General features: G+C 49.0%; 1 protein-coding gene across 2 annotated transcripts in view; it reads right to left on the reverse strand.

Moving 5' to 3' along the window:
* The window catches only part of IQGAP1 (IQ motif containing GTPase activating protein 1), a 473,401-nt gene that overhangs the window by 94,439 nt on the left and 353,813 nt on the right, over positions 1 to 25,149 (reverse strand). For both annotated transcript variants that reach the window (XM_069625145.1, XM_069625146.1), the window contains 9 exons: positions 23,318 to 23,401; positions 23,158 to 23,229; positions 22,623 to 22,692; positions 21,279 to 21,487; positions 20,751 to 20,906; positions 20,190 to 20,353; positions 15,497 to 15,721; positions 7,039 to 7,179; positions 6,810 to 6,894 (listed from right to left, as the gene is read on the reverse strand). In XM_069625145.1, the coding sequence (XP_069481246.1) occupies positions 6,810 to 6,894; positions 7,039 to 7,179; positions 15,497 to 15,721; positions 20,190 to 20,353; positions 20,751 to 20,906; positions 21,279 to 21,487; positions 22,623 to 22,692; positions 23,158 to 23,229; positions 23,318 to 23,401 (1,206 nt within the window). The remainder of the gene's footprint in view (positions 1 to 6,809; positions 6,895 to 7,038; positions 7,180 to 15,496; positions 15,722 to 20,189; positions 20,354 to 20,750; positions 20,907 to 21,278; positions 21,488 to 22,622; positions 22,693 to 23,157; positions 23,230 to 23,317; positions 23,402 to 25,149) is intronic.

Genomic DNA, 25,149 nt, shown 5'->3' on the forward strand with positions numbered 1-25,149 from the left:
GGCTTGGGGACTTCAGGGTGACGGCCTTGCAGATGATGCAGCAGGAGGTGATGACGGGGGCTTGGGGACTTCAGGGTGACGGCCTTGCAGATGATGCAGCAGGATGTGATGACGGGGGCTTGGGGACTTCAGGGTGACAGCCTTGTAGATGATGCAGCAGGATGTGATGATAGGGGCTTGGGGACTTCGGGTGACAGCCTTGTAGATGATGCAGCAGGATGTGATGACGGGGGCTTGGGGACTTCGGGGTGACAGCCTTGTAGATGATGCAGCAGGATGTGATGATGGGGGCTTGGGGACTTCAGGGTGACGGCCTTGTAGATGATGCAACAGGATGTGATGATACTGGCTTGGGGTTTTCAGGGTGACGGCCTTGTAGATGATGCAGCAGGATGTGATGACGGGGGCTTGGGGACTTCAGGGTGACAGCCTTGCAGATGATGCCGCAGGATGTGATGATAGGGGTTTGGGGACTTCAGGGTGACGGCCTTGTAGATGATGCAGCAGGATGTGATGATAGGGGTTTGGGGACATCAGGGTGACAGCCTTGCAGATGATGCAGCAGGATGTGATGATAGGGGTTTGGGGACATCAGGGTGACAGCCTTGCAGATGATGAGGCAGGATGTGATGATGGGGGCTTGGGAACTTCAGGGTGACGGCCTTGTAGATGGTGCAGCAGGATGTGATGACGGGGGCTTGGGGACTTCAGGGTGACGGCCTTGTAGATGGTGCAGCAGGATGTGATAACGGGGGCTTGGGGACTTCAGGGTGACGGCCTTGTAGATGATGCAGCAGGATGTGTTGACAGGGGCTTGGGGACCTCAGGGTGACAGCCTTGTAGGTGATGCAGCAGGAGGTGATGACAGGGGCTTGGGGCCTTCAGGGTGACGGCCTTGTAGATGATGCAGCAGGAGGTGATGCCAGGGGCTTGGGGACTTCAGGGTGACGGCCTTGTAGATGATGCAGCAGGATGTGATGAAAGGGGCTTGGGGACTTCAGGGTGACAGCCCTGTAGATGATGCAGCAGGATGTGATGATAGGGGCTTGGGGACTTCAGGGTGACGGCCTTGCAGATGATGCAGCAGGATGTGATGACGGGGGCTTGGGGTCTTCGGGGTGACAGCCTTGTAGATGATGCAGCAGGATGTGATGATGGGGGCTTGGGGACTTCAGGGTGACGGCCTTGTAGATGATGCAGCAGGATGTGATGATGGGGGCTTGGGGACTTCAGGGTGAAGGCCTTGTAGGTGATGCAGCAGGATGTGATGATAGGGGCTTGGGGCCTTCAGGGTGACAGACTTGCATATGATGCAGCAGGATGTGATGATAGGGGCTTGGGGACTTCAGGGTGACAGCCTTGTAGATGATGCAGCAGGTGATGACGGGGGCTTGGGGCCTTCAGGGTGACAGACTTGCATTTGATGCAGCAGGATGTGATGATAGGGGCTTGGGGACTTCAGGGTGACAGCCTTGTAGATGATGCAGCAGGTGATGACGGGGGCTTGGGGTCTTCAGGGTGACGGCCTTGTAGATGATGCAGCAGGAGGTGATGACAGGGGCTTGGGGACTTCAGGGTGACGGCCTTGTAGATGATGCAGCAGGATGTGATGATAGGGGCTTGGGGACTTCAGGGTGACAGCCTTGTAGATGATGCAGCAGGAGGTGATGATAGGGGCTTGGGGACTTCAGGGTGACAGCCCTGTAGATGATGCAGCAGGATGTGATGATAGGGGCTTGGGGACTTCAGGGCGACAGCCTTGTAGATGATGCAGCAGGATGTGATGATAGGGGCTTGGGGACTTCAGGGTGACGGCCTTGTAGATGATGCAGCAGGATGTGATGATAGGGGCTTGGGGACTTCAGGGTGACTTCCTTGTAGATGATGCAGCAGGAGGTGATGATAGGGGCTTGGGGACTTCAGGGTGACGGCCTTGTAGATGATGCAGCAGGATGTGATGATAGGGGCTTGGGGACTTCAGGATGACCGCCTTGTAGATGATGCAGCAGGATGTGATGACAGGGGCTTGGGGACCTCAGGGTGACGGACTTGTAGATGATGCAGCAGGATGTGATGATAGGTGCTTGGGGACATCAGGGTGACGGCCTTGTAGATGATGCAGCAGGATGTGATGATAGGTGCTTGGGGACTTCTTGTAGATGATGCAGCAGGATGTGATGATAGGGGTTTGGGGACTTCAGGGTGACGGCCTTGTAGATGATGCAGCAGGATGTGATGATAGGGGCCTGGGGACTTCAGGGTGATGGCCTTGTAGAGGATGCAGCAGGAGGTGATGATAGGGGCTTGGGGACTTCAGGGTGACAGCCTTGTAGATGATGCAGCATGATGTGATGATAGGGGCTTGGGAACTTCAGGGTGACAGCCTTGTAGATGATGCAGCAGGATGTGATGATAGGGGCTTGGGGACTTCAGGGTGACGGCCTTTTAGATGATGCAGCAGGATGTGATGATAGAGGCTTGGGACCTTCAGGGCGACAGCCTTGTAGATGATGCAGCAGGAGGTGATGATGGTGGCTTGGGGACTTCAGGGTGACAGCCTTGTAGATGATGCAGCATGATGTGATGATGGTGGCTTGGGGACTTCAGGTTGACAGCCTTGTAGATGATGCAGCAGGATGTGATGATAGGGGCTTGGGGACTTCAGGGTGACGGCCTTGTAGATGATGCAGCAGGATGTGATGATAGTGGCTTGGGGACTTCAGGTTGACAGCCTTGTAGATGATGCAGCAGGAGGTGATGATAGGGGCTTGGGGCCTTCAGGGTGACAGCCTTGTAGATGATGCAGCAGGATGTGATGATAGGGGTTTGGGGACTTCAGGGTGACAGCCTTGTAGATGATGCAGCAGGATGTGATGATGGGGGCTTGGGGACTTCAGGGTGACGACCTTGTAGATGATGCAGCAGGATGTGATGATAGGGGCTTGGGGACTTCAGGGTGATGGCCTTGTGATGATGCAGCAGGATGTGATGATAGGGGCTTGGGGACTTCAGGGTGATGGCCTTGTGATGATGCAGCAGGATGTGATGATAGGTGCTTGGGGACTTCAGGGTGACAGCCTTGTAGATGATGCAGCAGGATGTGATGATGGGGGCTTGGGGACTTCAGGGTGACGACCTTGTAGATGATGCAGCAGGATGTGATGATAGGGGCTTGGGGACTTCAGGGTGATGGCCTTGTGATGATGCAGCAGGATGTGATGATAGGTGCTTGGGGACTTCAGGGTGACAGCCTTGTAGATGATGCAGCAGGATGTGATGATGGGGGCTTGGGGACTTCAGGGTGACGACCTTGTAGATGATGCAGCAGGATGTGATGATAGGGGCTTGGGGACTTCAGGGTGACGGCCTTGTGATGATGCAGCAGGATGTGATGATGGGGGCTTGGGGACTTCAGGGTGACAGCCTTGTAGATGATGCAGCAGGATGTGATGATAGGGGCTTGGGGACTTCAGGGTGATGGCCTTGTAGATGATGCAGCAGGATGTGATGATAGGGGCTTGGGAACTTCAGGGTGATGGCCTTGTAGATGATGCAGCAGGATGTGATGATAGGGGCTTGGGGACTTCACGGTGACAGCCTAGTAGATGATGCAGGAGGATGTGATGACAGGGGCTTGGGGACTGCAGAGGGACAGCCTTGTAGATGATGCAGCAGGAGGTGATGATGGGGGCTTGGGGACTTCAGGGTGACATCCTTGTAGATGATGCAGCAGGATGTGATGACGGGGTCTTGGGGTCTTCGGGGTGACAGCCTTGTAGATGATGCAGCAGGAGGTGATGACAGGGGCTTGGGGCCTTCAGGGTGACGGCCTTGTAGATGATGCAGCAGGATGTGATGATAGGGGCTTGGGGACTTCAGGGTGACAGCCTTGTAGATGATGCAGCAGGATGTGATGATAGGGGTTTGGGGACTTCAGGGTGACGGCCTTGTAGATGATGCAGCAGGATGTGATGACGGGGGCTTGGGGACTTCGGGGTGACAGCCTTGTAGATGATGCAGCAGGATGTGATGATAGGGGCTTGGGGTCTTCAAGGTGACAGCCCTGCAGATGAGGCTGCAGGGTTGAATGATGGGGGTTTGGGGACTTCAGGGTGACAGCCTTGTAGATGATGAGGCAGGATTTGAAGATAATAAGGGCTTGCAGCGGGAGCCAGTGCAGTTCGATGAGGGTTGGGGTGATGTGATTAATTTTGCGGGGTTCTTTAATGAGTCATGCTGCAGCATGCAGGACACATCTCTTGGGTGCTAGGGTAGTCGCCAGAAGGCATTGCCACCATCCAGGTGGGAGTAGACCAATGCTTGGACAGCAGATCTGAAGTTGTTTTCTCGGGTCAAGGGCTTGATTTTCCACAGGAGAGAAAGCTAGTACTAAGCTGTTTCTGTCTTTGTTGCTATGCAGTGTTTAAAGAAGAGGACCCTGTCGATGTCAAACCCAAGAAACTTGGAGCAGGGGCGAAGCCTTTGAGGTGCATAGCAGAGAATTAGGTCTGGATGTGTCCCGGAGTTCGGTGTTGTTGGTCAACAGTAGGAATTCAGTCTTAGATGGGTTGAGCTTCAGGTAAGCGCTGGCCATCCAGGATTGGATCAATGTGAGGCCGGCCCTGAGCCTATAGAGGTCTTCGATGGAGGATATCTTGAGGTAGATCTGCGTGTTATCTGCGTATTGCTGGATGTGGATGTTGTGTGGAGAGAGGAGGATTCCAAGTGGTTCCATGTGTAGATTGAAGATCACAGGTGAGAGAATGGATCCTTGCGGGACTTCCCGGGAGATGGGTAGAGTTGATCTGGAGGAATCCATTTATACAAACTGGTGTTGATTAGCAAGGCATGATTTGAAGCAGCTGAGGACGATCTTGCTGATCCCCATGCAGTGATGGAGATTGCCGGTGAGTGTCTGGTGGTCTGCTGTGTCAAATGCTGCTGAGAGATCAAGGAGAACCAGGAGGTAAGGTTGGCCATCATCGAGGACTTCAGCAGGATGGTAACCGTTTCTGTGCTGCATCTGGGTCTGAAGCCAGTTTGGTAGGACTGAAGGAGGTTGTTGACTTCGATGTGCTTGAGGGGGTGCATGGCTACTGCTTTCTCAAAAATGTTACCTAGAAAGGGAAGATTTGATGGGGCGGCAGTTGCTAAGGCCGTCAGGGTTCAGTGTCATTTTTTTCAGAAGCAGGGGGATTTGTCCAGTCTTGAGGGTCGCGGGGAATGTGCCTTGAGTTAGGGAGCTGTTGGCGATTGTCTGGTAAGGGAGGAGTGCTTCAGTTGGAAGGGTCCGGAGTACGGAGGCAGGGAAGATGTTGTCTGTATACAATGTGGCTTTGAGGGGTGCTGGAATGGCAGTGAGGTATTCCCTAGTGAGTGGGCCTCATTACACAGAAGGCGGTAAGCCATGGCACTATTAGCGCCATGGCTGCCGCCGGTACCTTACCGGGTCCGCCTTGGTGGATGGCGGAATTAGCGCCATATTCCAAGGTGTGTGGGGGCGCTAATTCCGCCATCCACCATTGCCCCTTCACCATTGCCAGTCAGCCCCATAGGGCTCCATGTTAATGGTGAAGGTGCTAATTACGGTACCGTAAATTGCGGTACCGTAATTAGCACCAAGGTCCGTTTGCGGGTCCCGTACTTAACGCCTGTAATAAGCAGGCGTTAAGGGAGGACCCGCAAAGGGACCTTGTAGTAAGGCGGTAAGGGTTTACCGGTACCGGTGCCCTTACCGGTTCCCTGTAAACCCTTGCCGCCTTCCGTGTAATGAGGCCCAGTGTCTTGAAAGTTGTCTGGGTGGTTGGGGTTTTGTGAGATGGGATGTGTAGTGTGTTGTCAGTTGCAGCGTTGGCGTCTATGTGTTGGCGGACCGTGCTGATCTTATTGATGAAGAAAGAGTTGATGGTGGTAGATTCCTGAATGGAGTGTGGTACGGATGGGTCGGGCAGAGGGTTGATGCGGTGCTTGATGGCTTTGAAGAGGGCTCTGCTTTCATTGTTGGCCTTGGCTATGGTGTGTTGGTAATAGTTGACCTTTGCAGCGGTTATCAGTCATCTGCGTGTAGCGCAGAGTTCTTTGAGCAGGCAAGAAGTACAATGTTAGAAGTCTCCCAAAATCGCCCTTTGCTGTGGCAGTGCAACTTAACCATAACTACAGAGTCACCATTACCGCAAAACACCCAAAGGTTTCAACGGGTTTTACGAAGGGTCTTTTTACTGCTTTGCAACCCGACAGTCTATCATTTATAATTAATGAATCATTTAAATAGGTTTCATTGCCATGTTCTAATATATTTCACAATTATTCGGGCACCTCGGTTCAGTTGTCTCATGGTTGTGAAGTTGAGGGGCTCAGGGATTAGTTGTGGTAGTTATTAGCTTCTTTTTGGGTGGGGAGTGGATGTCGTTGGGGATAGTCGAGATGTAGGGACCTATGCGAGGCGCAGACGGGTGGGGGCTTTGGTCTTGATGGCTTCCTGAATTTCCGCATGTTTTCAGTTAGGGGAGCTCTACTGATGCTGCTGTACTAGAGTCAAAGGGATGAAACTACAAATGGACTACTAAGCGTTTCCTGTAGGTGGGATTCGGGAGCTGATGAGAGAGGAGTGTGCTGTCAAGTTTTGCGGTGAAACCTGGCGTGAAGGTGAGAAGGCTTCTTGCATGTAATGAAGACTGTTGTTTGTAAAGTATCTTGTTGCCCTATGAAAAGTTACTTTTTCTTTTACGGGGCACAGGATCAGGAGCCAGTGGGAGAGAAGCCATATGGGAGGGAATGCCACTTCTCTGTCTTAAAAGCTAGAAGCATACCTTTAAGAGTTCATCTTCGCCAGCATCCGGAAACTTCTCATGAAGTGAATTCTTCAGCACCTTGGCAATATAGCGCATGGCGTACCTGCAAAGAGGAACCAGGAGAAAGAGAACGCTTTAGTCCCTTACAATCTAACTGCAAACGACTGGAGGGAATTAGCCGGCCCCTTCAGAGACTTTCACATGACCAGTCCCTCCCTCCACCGCTTTGATCGCCCCGTGCACTTACGGGATTTTATCCACCGAACTAAGGATGGCTGAAAGGAACTTGTCCGTCACTGTCCGCATGTTTTTGACGGATGCATCAAGCCTGGTCCTCACCTCCTCATGAGCCAAAGCCTGTTCTGGGGTCACATCGTACGGCAGTTTACTGGAAAAAGAGCAGATTGGGGTGTTAAAAAGAGACGCAAATCCCTATTGATAAGCAACATTTACTCCCTTAAAAACAGGCAAATACTGCCAACAAAAGAGGAGAGTAAAGATACAGTCAATAAAACGTAGCAAACAAGAAATAACGGGGGCCTCCCACTTGCTCCTACTACCCAGCTCCATGTGTATGTTGGGATTGGTGGCGTCAGAAGAGACCAAAATTCAGTCCAGCTGTTTTCCGGCACAGCACCTGCTCCTCACGCCCTTGTAATATGGGATGTTGTGAGAGACCGACCTAGCCATTCTCCAAGTACCTTCTGTCTGGCTATAAATGCACACACACATTTTACCACTCCTTTCATTACTTTCAACAGAGACTATGTTCTTCCGAAGGGCGTTCATCCGGACAGCGCGTTATACAAATACAACCCAACGTGACATAGCAAATTACAGTGAAAACCTACAAATTCACAGTAGTAGTAGCTTTTGCCTTTTCTATACAAGTGCCTCACAAACCATGTTGGCACACCCCACAAAGTGCAATGCAAGCAGGAGACATCAGGATTCAACCAGGAGGAGGAAACGCCATCAGAAATGTCCAAGCCTCCTGTATTTTTTCTGATTTGGATCAAAGACACTTCGGTCCCCGGGGGAGAGCAAAGTCTTGTTCTACGCTCACCGCATCACATCCACCGCTTGTTCTGCATGTGAACTATTTACAGTAGCAAAGGACTCTCCTCTGCCCCCATTTTGGAGGCTGCTGCCTCCTGTCCTCAAACTCAGTGCGACGTCATGAACACTTTGTCATTGAGCAGATTGGTCCGATTCGTCAGTCAGTTGCCAACGAGTGCCCGCTACACATCAACCCCAATCAGAATGATGAGGTTCTTGATTCATGCCACCTTGAAACGGTGAGCCCATTTCCGATGCTCTGGTACTTAAGGCTCGGAGTAAGCTTAGATCAGCACCTCCCAGTGATGCAGCACCCGTGCACGTTCTCCAGACCCTCCCTTTGAGGGCTAGGACTGCATTTACAGCGGCTTTGCACCATTCAAGAGCTATCTCTGCTCCGCTGAAGCAGGCGCTGGTTACCCCCCTTTTGAAAAAAGCTAATCGTAATCCTACAGAGGCAATAAACTATCACCCATTATCTCGGCTGCCTCCGCTTGTGAAGCTTATTGAAGCCGTTATAACCCCCAACTGTTTCCCGTTTTCTGGAGACAAATAACTGTCTGCATTAATCTTAATGGGCTTTTCGACCGTGCTTTCATATCACTCCTGGATGACTTTGATCCAGGACCGCAGAGGGGTCGGGTGTTGATTCTCCTCGACCTCTCTGCAACTTTCGATACAGTGGACCACGACATCCTTCTGTGCCGCCGGAACGGGCAGGGGTTTCTGGTATCCCACGTCCTTTCTTTCAGGCTATTTCTTTTCGCTCCTGCAGTTCCGCTCCTTCTGCACTATCCTGCGGGGCGCCTCAAGGCTCTGCACTCTCGCCTGACTTATTTAACCTTTAACTGCCTCCGCTTGCAGGCCTGATCTCCAGTCCTGGGGTCCTTTTCTATCCGTATGCAGATGTCGCCCAACTGGTGTATCGTGTGAACACAACTCTAACAGAGCTGCCACATAAACTCAGAGACTGCCTTTTGGCTATCGGGAGCTGGATGTCTCGCAACTGGCTCAAGAAGAATGGCCTGAAGGCCGAGGTTTTGGTAGTTGGCTCTCGAGACACTTAAAGACAGCTGGAATGATTGAGTATTGCCCAGACCCTCTGGGCCCTTTCCCGGCCCCTAGTTCCTTGGATAAGAGCTTGGGTGTGAAGCTTTTCTCATCAGGGTTGAGAGAAGCACAGATTGCTGGAGGTTGTAAGGTTGGCTTTACAAAGCTCAAAGCGCTTGTCAGGTTTCATTTCACTGTCAGTCTTCACTTATTTGATTTCCTTTTAATAAGTAACTTGTTTTCTATTTTAATTGATGTTTATGTCTAATATTCCCCTCATATTCCTTAACTATCATTTTATCAGAGGAGACTGTCCCAATCCAGCATGGTGGGAAGGACGGAGGGAATCAATCAGGGATCTGATTGGTGGCCCAGATGTTACATGGTGATTGGAGGCTAAGGAGACCTGGGAGCAGTTTCAAGATTCTAAACTGCCTTTCATTGTCCACCTTCTATAAGGAAGGTCCTGTTTTGTTAAAGTTCCTGTTTCTAGGCCTTTATGAATTTCTGGAGGAGATTACAGTGAGAAATATCATTTCTTGAGACTCTGATCTGCGTGGGACAAGCTCAGCAGTAAACTTGGTGGGAGCGCAGCGTTTTTATAAGAAGAAGAAAAGTTATTCAACTCTTATCTCTTATGTTGTTAGGTATTTAGTTTTGTTTTATCTTTTTAAAAAACGGAACTTCAAAAAGACTGTTTCAATTTCAAGTTCCAATAACTTCACTCAAAAGACTTTGATGCTATGAATGTCTTCTTGTAAAAGTGTTGCGCAGCTTCAATTGATCAGCGTTGCTTCATTGACTTTTAATTCGTTTCTGATTTGACTTTCAGTGAATTCAGGTGCAGTGCGAGTACGCGTTGAACTAAAAAACTAAGTTTTGTTCAAGTCTGGAAATATTTCTGAAAGTAATCGTCTTTTTAATTTCGGCGCGTGCGCATCAATTATTCACTGCATTTCGAAGGCTAAATTCAGTTAGTGAAGAAAGTAAACAACATCAAAACGTTACTATTATTAAGCGCATCAGCACAAGAAGCAAAGACAGTGTTGGAATTCATTTCTTGCGAGCGTGCTTTCCGAGAGCATCAACTTCAATAATAACAACGTGTCTAAATATATGAACACTTAAAGGTTATTCTTGAAAAGTAGTCCTCTGAATAAATACACTCAGTAGCTTTCTCCAGGTTTCATCATCGCATTCTGAGGTGTATCCATTCAAGCCTTCCAGGGAGGCTATACAGGTATCATTCATTTCTTTAAGGGGTTGAGAGAGAGAACAGTATTAGTTCATGAGAATTAAATGTATTTTCTTTACATTTTGCAGGTTCTCGACAGCAAGAAGAGTTACCAGTGTCTTTTGTTGTTTTCTCCACTTCCCCCTTTCCCTTTGAGTTGTTCAGTAATTGACTGGACAGCTCGGGGGGGATTGTGGGGGCTCAGCAGCTTCTGCGGACACAGGTACAGGACCGTACAGTGCTCAAGAAAGACCTTCCTTTTCTTCCTGCAGACTGGCGGGTTAAAGTGGCCACTGCTTCAATTATGGGATCAATCGACTACTGCAACAGGATGCAGTTAGGCCAACCTGCCTTTTTGATCCATCGCTTGCAGGTTCTTCAAAATTTTGCAGCCCGACTGGCCTTAGCGGCGCCTCGACTCACTCCTCCTCCTCCTCCTCCTCTGCTACGGCAGCTTCACTGGCTTCCAGTAAAGAATCGTATCGAGGTTAAGAACTTGCGTATCACTCATTGAGCGATTCACAGAATGGGTGCTGCCTATACCTCCAAGCCAAACTTGAGTGATACATGCCCAGTAGGTGCTTGCATTCAGAGTCCCAACTCTTGTTGAAAATCCCTCGCTTTCTTAAAGCTCGGACGAGGGGGGGGGGTTTAGTCTTTCTCGGTCCTAGCCCCCACTCTTTGGAATGTCTTGCCTTTCTCCCTACGAGCGAACGCAGGGCACCTGCAGTTTCAAAAAGCTTCAAAAACACACTTTAGGTAAATCGGTTGTCTTTCCTTCTTTAGCTCACCACTGTTCTTCCCAGCGCCTAGATACCCTTGAGCCTTGGTTCACACTTTAGAAATCTAGGATATTACATTACATAGCCAACAAGGCATTCTCAACGCATCAAGTCCCCACGGTTATATGAAAAATGAGACACATTCAGCAACTAGAAGCAAAGTCATGGTATCTGTGAGGAGGGTTTTTCTGAAATACTATTGGTTTAGGATTCTGGGCAGCCAACCTTAGTAGATCTTAAAGAGTTTACGCAGAGTCTCACCAACGGCTCAGTGGTAGAATAAGCAAGTAGCAAGGCGTACATTGAGGCGATCAGGAGGCGGGCGGAGAGCACAGCAAACATGCACAGAATAGTGCTCGCTTGAGTGGGAAGATGAGGTGTAGAGTTGGATGCATACGATCTGGCCGCAAACGTTTTGCTTGCGGGCAAACTGCCCGCAGTAAAGCTGCTCGGGCCCCCGTTTTGACCATTCATTGAAAACGGGGGCTAGAGCAATTTTTGTCCCCTGCCTCCACTGTTAATGTTGTGTCGTTTCTTTGTCATACTGCCACATGACAAAGAAACAACAACATTCAGATTCTCAATGCGCGACGCAAAGCTGCGATCACCCCAATGGCAACACTGTAAACGTTTCCCGAATAGCAATACAGTCCACATATTCTGGACATTTCAACATGACATTCCTGTAGCCATATTTCTATAAACGGCTGCACGCTGAGCGCGCCTTGGGGGCCTTCATCACGCCCTCCAAGAGCGCATTTAGCTTTCCCCTCTATTATGCAAGTCTATGCAAAAAGGACAGGCATGCTCGTCCTTGGCACTTAAGGGGTTAAATGCCAATCTCAAAAGGGCACCTTTATGCGCGGGCTTTCAGTCCATGCTACAGAAGAGTCTTACTCTAGGCATGGCCACTAGGCCCAATTATACACTTAACAAAAACGAGACAATTCCAGAGAAAGCCACTAGGTGGCAGCATATACAAAGCCTGGGACCCTAGAACAGGTTCATGCTGCGAAAGTATTTGTATTTTATTGAATTTATATAGCGTTTTAATCCAAAACGCTTTACAAGAGGAACCAACAATATACAGCAAGCATTACATAACAATTTAATTATACCAGAAAGCAGTACAAAAACAATTTACATTATGAAAGGGGGCGAAGGGAGGGGTCAAGAAGAGAGAAGAGATAGTGGGTACGAGGAAAGGTGAGAGCAGAAGTAAGAGAGGATGTAGAGGAAGTAGGGAGAAGGAAGGAAGAGAAGAGGATTAGAGACGTACAGGACATAAGGAAGGAGAGAGAGAGGGGGAGGGGAAGTAGGAAAAGGAAAAGGAGGTGTGGGAGAGAGTACTAATGGAAGTAAGAGAGGAAGCAAGGGTTTTAAGAAGGTGAATGAAAGAGATAGGATTTTAGGGAGGTACGAAAGTGAAGGAAGAAGTAGAACGGATGAAGAGAGGAAGGCGGTTCCAGTGGTAAGGGCAAGGAGTTGGAAAGAGCGGAAGCGAGAAGGGGCACAGGGTGGAGAGGAGAGGAGGTAGACATTGGAAGAGCGGAGAAAACAAGAAGGAGTGTAGATAAGATAGGGGGGGCAAGACCATGGAGGGATTTGAATACGAGACAACGAGACAGAGGAAATTGAATTTGAGCTGGGAGTGAAGTGAGAGCCAGCCTAGAGAGGTGACAGAAGAGGAGATGGAGTCGGAGATGGAGTCATGGGGAGAGAGAAGGCAGAGGGAGTGGATGGCAGAGTGGTAGATACACTCGAGTGGGGAGAGGTGAGAGGAGGGGAGTCCAAACAAAAGAGTAGAGCAGTAGAAGAGTCTAGAGAAGATGAGGGAGCAGATTAAAAGTTTGGTAGCGTGAAGGGTTAGGAAGGATCAAACTTTACGGATGTTGTAAAGGTAAAAGCGGCAAGATCTGGCAGTAAGAGAAATATGGTGAGAAAGGGAGAGGTGGGGGTCAAGATAAAGACCAAGGTTACGTGCGTGGGGAGAGAAGGAGAGATTGGAGGCGGGAAAGAGAATGAAAGGGGGAGGAGAGGGAGGAGGGAGTATGCATACAGAGAAGAAAAGGACTTCAGTTTTATCGGCATTGAGAGTAAGGAAGTGAGAGGACATCCAAGATTTAATAGCAGAGAAGCAAGAAGAACGTTTCTGGTGGATGTCAGGAGAGGAGAGAAAGAGCTGGGTCTCATCTGCGTCGAAATGATGTCAGACACCAAAGGAGGAAATGATGGGGTCTAAGAAGGACAAGTAGAGCGAAAAGAGAAAGGGTCCAAGGACAGAACCTTGGGGAACGCCGTGGTTGAGAGGCAGGGTGGGAGAGTTGGAGCCACCCCAGGAGACGGCAAAGATACGGTTAGAGAGATAAGAGGAGAACCATAGAAGGACAGAGTTTTTGAGGCCAAATGAGGAGAGAGAATTAAGGAGAAGAGTATGGTCAACAATGTCGAAAGCAGCAGAGGTCGAGGAGAATAAGAATAGAGGAATGTTTAGTGCAGCGTGAGGAAAGGAGAGAGTTGAGAACAGAGGTAAGGGCACTTTCAGTGGAGTGTAGAGAGCAGAAACCAGATTGAGTAGTGGGCAGGAGAGAGTGGTTGGAGACGAAAGAGGAAAGTTGAGAGTAAGGCAATGCGTTCGAGAAGTTTAGAGAGAAAGGCTAGGAGAGAGATGGGACGAGAGTTGGACGCTAAGTGGGGGTTAGCAGAAGGTTTTTTGAGAATAGGAATAATAGTCGCATGCTTGAAAGGAGTAGGAAAAGTGGAAGACATCAGGCAGGTGTTGAAGAAAGAGGTGAGATAGGGTATGAGGAGGGGGTAGATTTTAGGAATGAGGAGGGTAGGAATGGGGTCAGTGGGAGAAGCCGTAGGATGAGTTTTGGAGAGTAGTAGGGTAACTTCAGATTGAGTGACTGGAAGAAATGAAGACATGGAGGAGGGAGGAGGTGGGGATGAGGGAGGAGGGGTTGGAGCAGTAGAGTAAGAAGGAGAGGCAACAATAGTTTGGCAAAGATTGAAGACTTTGTTGGAGAAGAAGGAGGCAAGATCAGAAGCATTAAGAATAGTGGCGATAGAGAGATCAAGGGTAGAAGGAGAGAGGAGACGGGATAAGGGTTGAACGATGCGGCGAGGGTGAGAAGATTGAGATTAGAGAAGGTCAGAGAAATAGGAGCGTTTGGCTGAGTTGAGGCAAGTGTCATACAGAGTATGATAGGAAAAGTATGCAGATTGGTTGGAGGGGGTGGGGTATTTGAGCCATAGTCGTCCAAGGCGCCTGAGTAGGCGGCGCATGGAGGAGAGGTGGGAGAAAGCCAAGGTTGTGCAGGTCTGTGAGAAGGGCGGAACGGGGAGAGAGGGTAGAGAAGATCAAGAGTAGAAGTGAGGGAGGAGAAGAGGGTTGAGGAGGCTACGGAGGCTGAGGGTGAAGAGAATTGGGAGGGGGGGGAGGAAGAAGAGCAGGATGTGAGGAATACAGAAGGGTTGAAGTTGCGAAGATCACGCCGGAAAAAGAGGGTGGAGGATGGAGGGGGGGAGAAGAGGGGGAGAGTGAAAATGAAAAGAGAGCAGAGCGTGGTGAGATAGATAGTTGGGTAGAGTAGATATAGGAGAAGCAGTGAAGGAGGAGTTAAAGATGAAGTCGATAGTGGAGCCAGATTGATGTGTGGGAGAGGATGGGAGGGGGAAAGAAGGTAGGAGTCAAGGATGGATAAGAGAGGAGAGGTGTGAGAGATAGAAGAGAGATGGATATTGAAGTCGCCAAGTACAAGTAAAGGAGTAGGGCTCGGGGTAATGAGGCTAAGGAGCCGACAGATCCAGGGGGGCGATAAATGATAAGGAAAGAAATAGAATGAGGAGAATTAAAGATTTTATACATAAATTCAAAGGAAGGAAAAGTAGATAGAGAAGCAGGAGTGGGAGAGGCAGTAAAGTGAGGACGAAAAAGAAGGCCTAAGCCACCTCCACGGACAGAGGGACGAGGAACATGTTCAAACGAAGAGGAGGAAGAGGTAAGAGAAGCAGAAACAGAGGTCTTGTGGGGAAGGATCCAGGTTTCAGCGATACAGAGAAATTGGAGGTTGAGGCATAGAAAAAGATCAAGAACTGCTGTGGTTTTGTTGCAGATTGATCTGGTGTTCCAGAGGGCAACATCAAAGGCATTGGAAGTGTTAGTGAATTGAGGGTAGATGAGGTTGGGACGTTGGGTCGAGGTGTTTGGAAGAGGGTCGGAGTGGGAATGGTGGTAGGTGGGAGGGTGGTGAGAGAAGATGGCTATGATGAGGAGGCAGAGAATTCTGGGGGGGAAGGGGGCAAGGGGAGGACGAGAGGGAAATGGGAAGGAGCGGGGCTGCAAGGAAAAACAGAGCATAACAAGGAGTAGCAGGCAACAGGGAGTTGGTCAGAGAGTAGGGCGGCAGCGTGTGAGAATGTGCCAGAAGGTAAAAGTCACATTAATATCGTCAAAGGTCTCTATGAGAAAGACTGCACAGCACAGATCTAGAGGTACACAAATAAAGGAGGGGGCGATAATACAGCGAGGCAGGAGCTCTGCAATGAGGTGGCCTAGCGCCCAGAAGCGCCCATACCTGGCTTCTCCAGTCTGAGACTCCATCTGGTTGACCCAGGATTTATAGATGTCCACAGGGTCGGTTTTGATGTTGAGCGACTTGTCGTCCATGATCTCCTTGACCCCGGGGGCCAGGATCTGCCTCAGGGCGTTCTGGCCCCGGGCCCCCCGGTTGAAGCTGACCACCATCTTGATGACAGTGGGGTTCCCCTTCACGATCTCCTGAAGCTCGTCCACCTTGGACCTGGGGGTGAAAGAAAGGGGCGCATTGAGACGGGGCCTGGGTGTCTCTGGTACTCAATCACACAGGCTAATGGCAGGAAGGCCAGTGCAACGTAGGCTGGTTCCAGATAAGAAGTCCAACAACAAGAAGGTGATCGCAATACATAGGATTACTTTTACATACCCCAAACAATCTTTATGAGTAAGAAGGTCTTCTGTGTGACTGAGTGATGCCCTGTTTTTTCCCTAGATCTTCTCATGTTTGTTCATTTTTCGTTTGTGCTCATTGTGGACAGATGATGTGTGCTGCCGTTGTGTGGTTGTGTAAGCAACCCTTTTTACCACTGTTTGTGGGGATTCTGGCGAAATTGTGTGTGTACATTCCTTTGTGTCTTTGGTGTGTGCAATCAACATTAATGATACAGACATTATCAGGATTAGCCATTTGATCCAAATATCACACAGCACAGCGTCCGCCACGCTGCAAGTTCACCTCCGGTTCAGAGACAGATGGGCAATGCATTGTGGGTATGCAAATTATCTCAAATGCCAAGTCTCTGGCGGCAAGAAATGTCTTGAGCTAATTTGCATGCCAACAATGCAGTGCCTACCTGGAGCTAAACAGGAGAAGAGCGACCAGTGATTGGGGTCTACTTGGATAACATACATTATGCAGTTGGTCAATTGCAGCTTCATCCAAACACTCATCCTCTGCCTCCTCGGGGAAAGCGCTATGATGTGTGTGACTTGGCTGAAAGGACTAACTCTGCTTTCACATTTCAGGTGAAGGGTTTCGCAAGCTTTTTAAACCGCCATAACTTTGCTGGTGGTTGATATTTACAACACAAGTTGCTTACCCAGTAATCGTCGTTCTGGTGCTTGCACCTGTTTAAAGTCACATGCTTTACATATTCTGCCATTTAGTGGTTAGTCCAAAATTAGGCATCAACATGGACAATCCAGTCACTAGGCCACCAGCCACTCTAACGTGTCAAGTGCAGGCTGCCACTATGCCACTCATTGCGTACACCTTCAGATAGGTTATTTTACGTTCATTTGTTGATGCACGCTTTTTGTGTTACACCTGCAAGGGGAGGATGGGTGGGCGCATGCGACTCTAAAATACAAGCGCCGGAGAGACTATTACTGGGTAACGCGAGGGGTCAGAAATGAGAGACGGACACAAGGTTGTTGTATTATCAAGTGTAGGCATTTGTATTAAATTGGGTTGGAAAACCACCTCTCTAGCACTATTCTAAAGAGGAACTTCCCTACCCAGAAACTAAAACTAAGGATCTCTCTGTCAAGATGTCAGTAACTAAAAAACTGCCTTCTGTACAAAACAACCTAACCTGACCCTCACACTTATAAACAAACAACAGAAGGGGCAGGGAAATGGATTCAACTTGATGTTAGAAAAAAGTATTCAAAACCAAAAGTGTAAGAATGTCTCCACCAAAAATGTCCCCGAAGGTACAGACCCTTGGATCCAGAGGATGGTTCCCTTCTCCTGGATTCTTAACCAGGGTGGGAATGTCTTAACTGGACTCACAAAGTTCTTGCTTAACCTAAAGGTTCTGTTTAAACAAAAGGTTCTGCAATAGTCTTTCCTTAAAATGTCTTGTATCTCTGCAGATTAGATGGTATACTCCCCTGCCAGGAATCTTAACACAACTTTCAACTGCCTGGTGTACTCGCCTGCCAGGAATCTTAGTACAGACTGCCTGGTATACTCGCCTGCGAGGGCTTCCTCTGTATTTCGCAGTTCTTAGATTCAACTTCAGTTGACTGGGGTATTCACCTGCCAGAGGTCTTATGCATTTCACAGTTCTTAAGTGTACCACAATAAAATACCATGTGACGCTTGGTATATCCATCTGTGGTAATATTCTGCTCACATGCACTTGCTCAAACTTCTCCCTTACAAAGAGATCTCACGCCTCTGCACCTAATTGGGGTTTTGCTTTTATACTTTTTCTTGTCTGCATACAAGCATTCTTCTTAAGGCACGTTTCCTTGGTTCTTTGCCTTGGAGTCAAACATTCCCTCTGGACTTTGCCTTGACTGCATTCAAACAATCTTTTCCTTTGTATATTTTCTGCGTGAGCAATCGTTGTCGGAATGCCTCAGGGACCCCCGCTGCTTTGGGCGGACTTACCGGTCTTCTCCAGCATTCCCAACGTTACTCGCACCCCTTCAGTATGGCTTCTTCCTCTGCTTTTCAGCTTTGAGTGGGCAGATGCTTCCCCCGCATGGCTCTACGGTCACATGCCAGCTCTCCTTCTCCGCCCAGGGTGAAGTCTGCTCCCTCGCCGAGTGACCGCACCTCCAGGAGCTTCTGCACTGCTCCTGATGTTGCCACGATCCTTTCTGCTCTCACGCAGCGATCCTTTTCCTTTCCCAACTGCCTCCTCTGCTTTGCTGGCACCATCTGTGTGCTTCGCGTTTAGGACCACTGGTGTGAATGGAAATGTCTGCTTCTGCACCTTCCGCTGCATCTCTCTCTCGCCGTAGTGCGGTGGGCATTTTTAAATATCCCACACTACAGGTTTGGAAAAACATATTCTGAATGTTGCACTTTGAGCTCCTGTCACTCTGCACACACTCCCTTGTCCTCTTCCCGTCTCAGTACCTGAGTGGTTATGGGAGCTGAAGTCCATAACGTCTTTTGGGCTTTTAACTCCTGGGTGTTTTTTTCCCATGGTTTTCATAAAATGGCACATCAAGATTAAAGGTCATGGTTACTTTTGGACTCTTACATGAAGGCACATCATGAAAAGAAAGGATTATGTGCGAGTTATGGGTGTTGGGATGAAAAGTGGGTGCTGGCTGGAATGATGTAGAGAAAAGGTTTCTCAATTACTTCTACAGGGGGAATTGGTATCTGCCTACAGTCCATTAAGGTCTTGGGGGTCAGGGGGTCTTTCTCATGGGAAAGGGGGGGCACTAAGACCCCTCCAATGAAGTCATAACATCGCCCGGTAGTTGTCTCCTCCCATGTGATCCTCCCTCATGAACCCGCACCCAGAGTCAGGATCAGGTAGCAGCTGCCGTCTCCTGGCCACAAGGGAGGAGGGAACCGCCGGGGAATCCTTGACGACTCCATTGGATTCATCTTCTGGGGATTATAAATCTATTTAGCCATACATGCCGTGCATAGACTTGCAAGCAGTGTTTGTGGGTGTTGGTGCGCAGGCTGAAGGCATAGCAGAACGTTATGAAGCACTACTTGGCCCGCCTGTGAACCTTCTCTAGTGTGTGTGTGTGTGTGTCTCTCTGCTATAGCGTTGTATAAATGTGGGTACTGAACGCATTGTTGCCATCTTGCAAGTAATGTCTAGCAGAACACTGGTCAGGAAAGCAAGAGTGTCGCCCGCTTTCCTGATGACGGAAACCTTGATCATATTAACCAGTGCCAGGAACTTCTGAGCAGTAGGGGAGGAAAGTATGACCCAAGTTTCCATATACCTAGACATTGAGGTGCCTTGGGGTGGGCAATGGGCACTAAGTACTACAGTGCCAGTTGTTATGTGCGCCCACCAAACCTATGTTGGTTATAGTTGCCAGCATACAGCGAGTAGAGCGCTCGCTTTGACATCCATGCAGAGCCTGCTAACGCAGGTTCGAATCCCGGCAGGGCCAAACTCAGCGTTTCATCCTTCCAAGGTGGATAAATGAGCACCACACACCGTGGGTAATAATAAGCAGCGCTCAGAAACCTGAGGGTTCGTAGCGCTATATAAATGCCAAATTATTATTATTATTATTATTATAAAATACTGCATGTGCATTTTCTATCATATGGCCGGGGAAATCGAAAGGTTCTAGGGAACAACGCGGCCACCTGATATTCGGGTGGTGCCACAATGCATCAAATTTAACCAGGAGGAGAGAGGGGCGATAGAAACAGCTGCTTATTCAGCACTTACTTTGCAATTGGTAAAATGTACCTGCAGAAGCGCGAGCATCGAAGAACTCAAATAGAGACCGCACGCCGCAACAGACGGCAGAGCACAGTAGCTGCCATCTTGGCTGTCACTTCATTATATAGTGCCATACAACCAGTATAAGGGAATCCTACTCTTCTTGTTCAAGTCAATGAAGCAAACTGTAAACATTTACAAATAAATTACTCGGGCGATCCAAGTGACTTGTCTCATGATGAGAGGTTTGGTGGATTTTTTGTGCAGGACAAAATAAAACTGACCAATAGTTGCAAGGCTTCCCCTAGGATTCCCAACTTAACAAGGGGTACAAATGTTGCCACAGGGAGCGTATTTATCTCCCTCAACCCCCTGGTGACACCAAGAGGCGGTGACATAACATTAAAGATCACATAATTATTGCCAGACTCATGCAGGATACTCCTTACAGCGCCATGACGCGCAACGAGAACTGGTACACAGGCCACAAGACATGCAGTCACATCCTCTCGGGACAATGCACTAGTAGACAAGAGCTGCTTTCTGGAGGCAGGGCTCAGAACATACTTGATCTCCTCTTGGAGGGCGGTCTTGAAGAGCCGCAGTAACAGGTACTCCTCCCTCTGATTGGAGGCGTAGTTGTAAAGCGTGAAAATCACAGAGTCCATGAACTTGGTGGACTTATTCTGCGGCATCTGGAAGATGAGCTTGGCCAGGTAGGTTGGGTTCGTCTGCAATGGAGAAAAGAAAGGGAGGAGCTCCCATTATTAGGGACCACACAAAGGGATAGGGATGCATAACACATCAATAACATTATCTTAACCTTCTAGTCAAAGATTCCTGAAGATTTGCAACAACAATAAGGTGGTCTGCAATACACAAAGGAGGGCCGGTTTAAAAAGTTGCTTTGGAAGATACAGAAAATTGGGCAGGCCAAGAACAGCAACAAAAGCACTGGAGAAGAGGCAGAGGTGCCAGCAGTACCAGAGTTCAAGTGAAGGAACTCAAGAGAAACACCATTGGTAGGGTCACACAGTACACAGCAAGCCTTCTGGAAAATCAAGGGCAACCATGCATGGGTAGAAGCTTGATAGCAACATGGCGGAAGGGAGGGTCAGGGACAGGTACCTGCAGGAGGTAGAAGAGGTGCTGGTAGGCCTCCAGCTTCTCCCGCTTCTCTTTGCTCAGTGCCTTCAGCCCGCCCTTCTGCTTGTTCAGCGCCATCATGTCTGACAGCTGCTCCTTGTTCTTCTTGGTCAGCTTCTTGCTGTGTGACACAACTTCCTGTAGCAGAGAAGGGGGACACAGGAGCAGTGACTTATGATGCCCGCCTGGACTTTCTGGTTTAAATTTACACGGAAATGATGGAATACAAAATGAGGGCAGAAAATGCACAGCGGGAAATAAGTTTTACAAATTGTAGGTCTATTACAATTGTCCGATACTTGTTAAATACTCTGAGTTGAATGAGGTGGACTACACCATTTCCAGTTCCACTTTCATACGAACACCAGCCGGATGATTTAGACTACAACTCCCATGATCCTACGCTACTGAAGGTGCTGGCTGGGGATAATGAGAATTGAAGTCCAAAGCATCCGGGGGCGGGGAGGGCACACAACGAGTAACACACAAGCTAGTTCACGTGTTCGGTACCTGCAATGTAATTTTGTTTTTCACAAGCAGTCCGATTTTGATGTCCATGAGGTTAAGGTCGTTCTCCAACTGTTGATTGGATCGAAGTAAGGTCACGACCTCTTCACGCAGTTTCATCACTTCCAACTCCTCCTGGAAGTCCTGGTCACTCTGGTCGAGCAAGTGCACGAACTTGCGGACAACGGCCATCGGCGGATTTTCTGCGTTGACTGTGGAAAGAAAAGTTTACCGTGTTGCAAATAGTGCACCAGAGAGACATGTTCTAGATCCAGGGTCACACTACTTCACTGCACTTTTGTTGTGCTGAACAGGGCAAGACCATTGTTTACATGTAGTAACTAACAATCAAGGTCGTAATTTCAATTATTTTTCAATAAGAAAATTGGCATCCTTTGGCAATCCCAATCCATACACGCGCTTCTTCCGAACTGAGAATAGGGGCCGGTAGGAAAGGTGCGCAAGGGAGAATTAGTGCAAAAGGCCCAGGCAGAAAGGTTCCAGGCGTCCTGGGGGATCCGAAACAGCGGGAAAGTGGCTAAGCTAGAGGGCCAGGTGCAAAATGTGTTGATGTTCGCAGAGTGATAGCACCGAGCCGGATCCCTGGTGTCATTTATTCGGAGTCAGAGGCATTGGCTCTAGAGGGGAGACTCCCCTGGCCCCGGTTGCTCAAATGCAATGGTTGGGTGTGTGCTCTGTGAGTGGGTTACAGATGTAGTGATGTTTGAAGTCTGATGGGAGAGGTTGTAAGCGTGCTGTGTGGGGTCAGCACTGATGGCCTCCACGTAGTGCAGATGAACGTGTTTAGAGAAGATGGAAACGCTAGGGCGGGGGATTAGCAGAGGTATTGATATTTGGCAATATGTACTGCAGTGAGGGATAGTAGAGTTCCATTCTTAAAAGGAAAGGAAAAGACACTAAGAGCATCAAGAAAAAGAAAATGACATGATATGGACAAGGAGCTGAAGGAAAGTAAGTAGACTTAAAGCACATGGAAGCAGTAGGAACCTTTGAACATGACATGACACAGACCTGCATGTGGGAAATGTATGTAGGTGATGTGTACAGCTTGGGCCTAGATAGAAAGCAAATCGAGGGCTGCACAGTAGGGGGGGCGGGGGGTTGCACCATGTGGAGCGGGGGACTGCCTTGTCAGTCTATGGTCCGCATTTGTTAGGAAAGTGTTCTTTCAAAGGCAGGCTCTTCAGCTCGTTCCTGGATCACAGGAGGGGGCAGCCTGAATGTTAGCAGGAAGGATGTTCCGGGGTGTGGGAGCAGAGCGGGAGAATGCCTATTTTCTAGTCTTTACATTTGCTTACAGTCATCCCAGGAATTTCATGAACTTACTCAAGGTTTTGTAGTCATCACGCGCTTTGTTGGCACGAATGAAGGCCTGGATCTTCACCACATCGTTCATCTGTGGACAAAAAAAAAATAAATCAAAAGCCAGCGCTGGACAATCTTTCCAAGAGACGCCTGTGAACTAGTTCAGGTATTCAGTTTGGGGTGTAAATGAACTAACACTGAAAGTTGGGATTGGCCTTCTGACCACACCAACATTGAGAGAGGCCATTTACGAGCAGAATAGCACGGTGTGGCATCCCCTGGACTGAGTGCGGGCTCCTCTGCCCCGCTGCTCAGCCTCTTAACATGTCACCCCTTACCACACGTAGCTGTGCTAGTTCTTCCTCAATGTCTCATTACCTCAATCTTTTCCCAGTTCCCTCTCACATGGATCCTCCGGTTGACATCACCCCTTTTTGGTGCTAAAATGTTTTGGCATCAAGATAGTGGCACAATCATTGCGACAGACACTAAAGGGTGCTCATCACTGTAGCAATAAACAAGTCATTTGATGAAAGAGAATGCGCGACGCGCTTACGTGGTCCTTGAAGTATTTCAGTCTATCCTTGTAGCGCTTTCTGGCTTGGTGCATTCTCACCATGGATTGAATCTGTAGAGAGGACAAGAGAGAGTTAGGGAGGTTCTCCCAGAAGAACCTTCATCTCCCAGGAGGTCATGCGAGGGTTCGAGCATCCTACCTTCACCACGTCATCAGAGTGATCGTTAAGGTACTGCAGACGGTCCTGGTACGCTTTCCTCTGCTTGTGACCCCTGAAATGAGACTGAAACGAACACACGATAAGGCTTTGCCTGGATGCACAGGCCAATTCTTTCATTATGGCGGCACTGGGAAGTTTGTGGGGGGGGAGGGGGGGTGGGGGGAGGAACTCTTCAACTAATAGATGCCAACAAAATCAAAGCTGCTCTGTCACCCAAGGTCTACATTTCATCCAGAACCCAGCAAAAGCAAGCTGTGGGAGAAGAACTGTAGACCAAGCTGCCTGCCTTATCTGCAGCTGCGACACTCACTCACACCCTACATGACAGCTGCGCATGCAGAACTCGCACCACCTTCAAATAACATGTGCTACATGCACCTTGATTGCAAAGAACATGTGGATAAAGAGCAGATGTCCACATAACGGCGACATTAAGTTATTTCAGGACTTTCATAAAGGTCTTAACACCACTCGGGGTACCCTGCACCCGAACTGTATGGGAAGCTTAAACAGCGTTAGGGAGTTTTACATACGTCTACATTATGTAGGACTTTAGAAGACTCACACTTGCGACATAGGGCTCCAACTCTTAGTATAAACCTGAAACATGCATGGTTTGTTGGTAGCAATGACTGAGCAGCCAGGCTTATTATCTTAGGAGGGAGGAAGGTACAAAGAACTCAAGAGTATACTGTGATGAATCGGAGGATGTCGTCCCTTCTTCCCTAGGGAGAGCCCTTTCCAATGGGGCCAGGGCGGTGCGTCCTCAGTACAATAGTCCCCCCCCCCCACCCGGGTATGGTGCCCTGAGGAAGAATCACATGGGGAAGGAAGCCCCCTATGGGATTGGAGACAACCATTCTCAGGGAACGTGTTATGCCCCCGCCTTAATAACCCCAACCCCTTATCCAAAAACAAACCTTCCTTCCCCCTATTTAAATAGAGCCAAGTCAGTCGACCTACTATACTTGAAAAAACTAAATTCCAAATACCTTACATCGGGGTTTAAAAGTATTGGTAAGAAGATTATGACCAAGAAACTGATCACTCTGGGAGAACAGAGTGAGTGGTCTAGCTTCTCACAGAATGCTGTTGGCTCGAACGAATTCAACAAACTAGCATGGGAGTTCAAAAGGAACTCAGTTCGGATGCGAAAAGAGAATGACATGGAGAACGCTCCTCCTCTGAGGAACTGCGGGTGCTGTGCACGCGGTTAAGAGACGAGAGCCGAAAGGGAGGTAGTGAAGAGAGGAGAAGGAGAACCCGAATGTGGTCCAAGTTGGAAGGTCTACTCTGGCTGTTATCGAGAGGAACGTCTGGGTGTCCCAGGTGCTGGCAAAACGGCCGCGAGGAAGGACGCTGAACCGTGAAGTCAGGTGTGTGCTGAGCTACTGCAGATCCCGCCGCAGACCCGAACGCTAAACTAACACAGCTGCTCGGGAAATGCTGGTATCTGCAAAGACGACGCAAACAGGTACACAGGTTACCTGAGAGGCACTGGAGGTCCGGGGGAAGCAGAAAGGTGAAAACAAGTGTTTGAATAAGAGGGCCTGGGACCCTGAAAGGACACTGCGAGTCTGGGACCCACACCCTTATTGAAGTCTAAGGGTTTGGGACCCCAAAAAAAAACCAAGAGAGAAGAATCGTATGTTTGGCAGGAGAGTGAACAAAATAGATACGAAAATGAATTGAGAGTCTAAAGACCCGCACCCATATGGGGTCGGGTACCCTGATTGAAGAGGAAGCGAACCAAGTGGAGTTATATACTTGGCATGAGAGCAAATCCAGCAAAGACAGATTGCGAGTCTGGG

Source organism: Ambystoma mexicanum, chromosome 11 (genome assembly GCF_040938575.1).
Source record: "Ambystoma mexicanum isolate Mex_15411 chromosome 11, UKY_AmexF1_1, whole genome shotgun sequence".
In the NCBI taxonomy this organism is placed as follows: Eukaryota; Metazoa; Chordata; class Amphibia; order Caudata; family Ambystomatidae; genus Ambystoma; species Ambystoma mexicanum.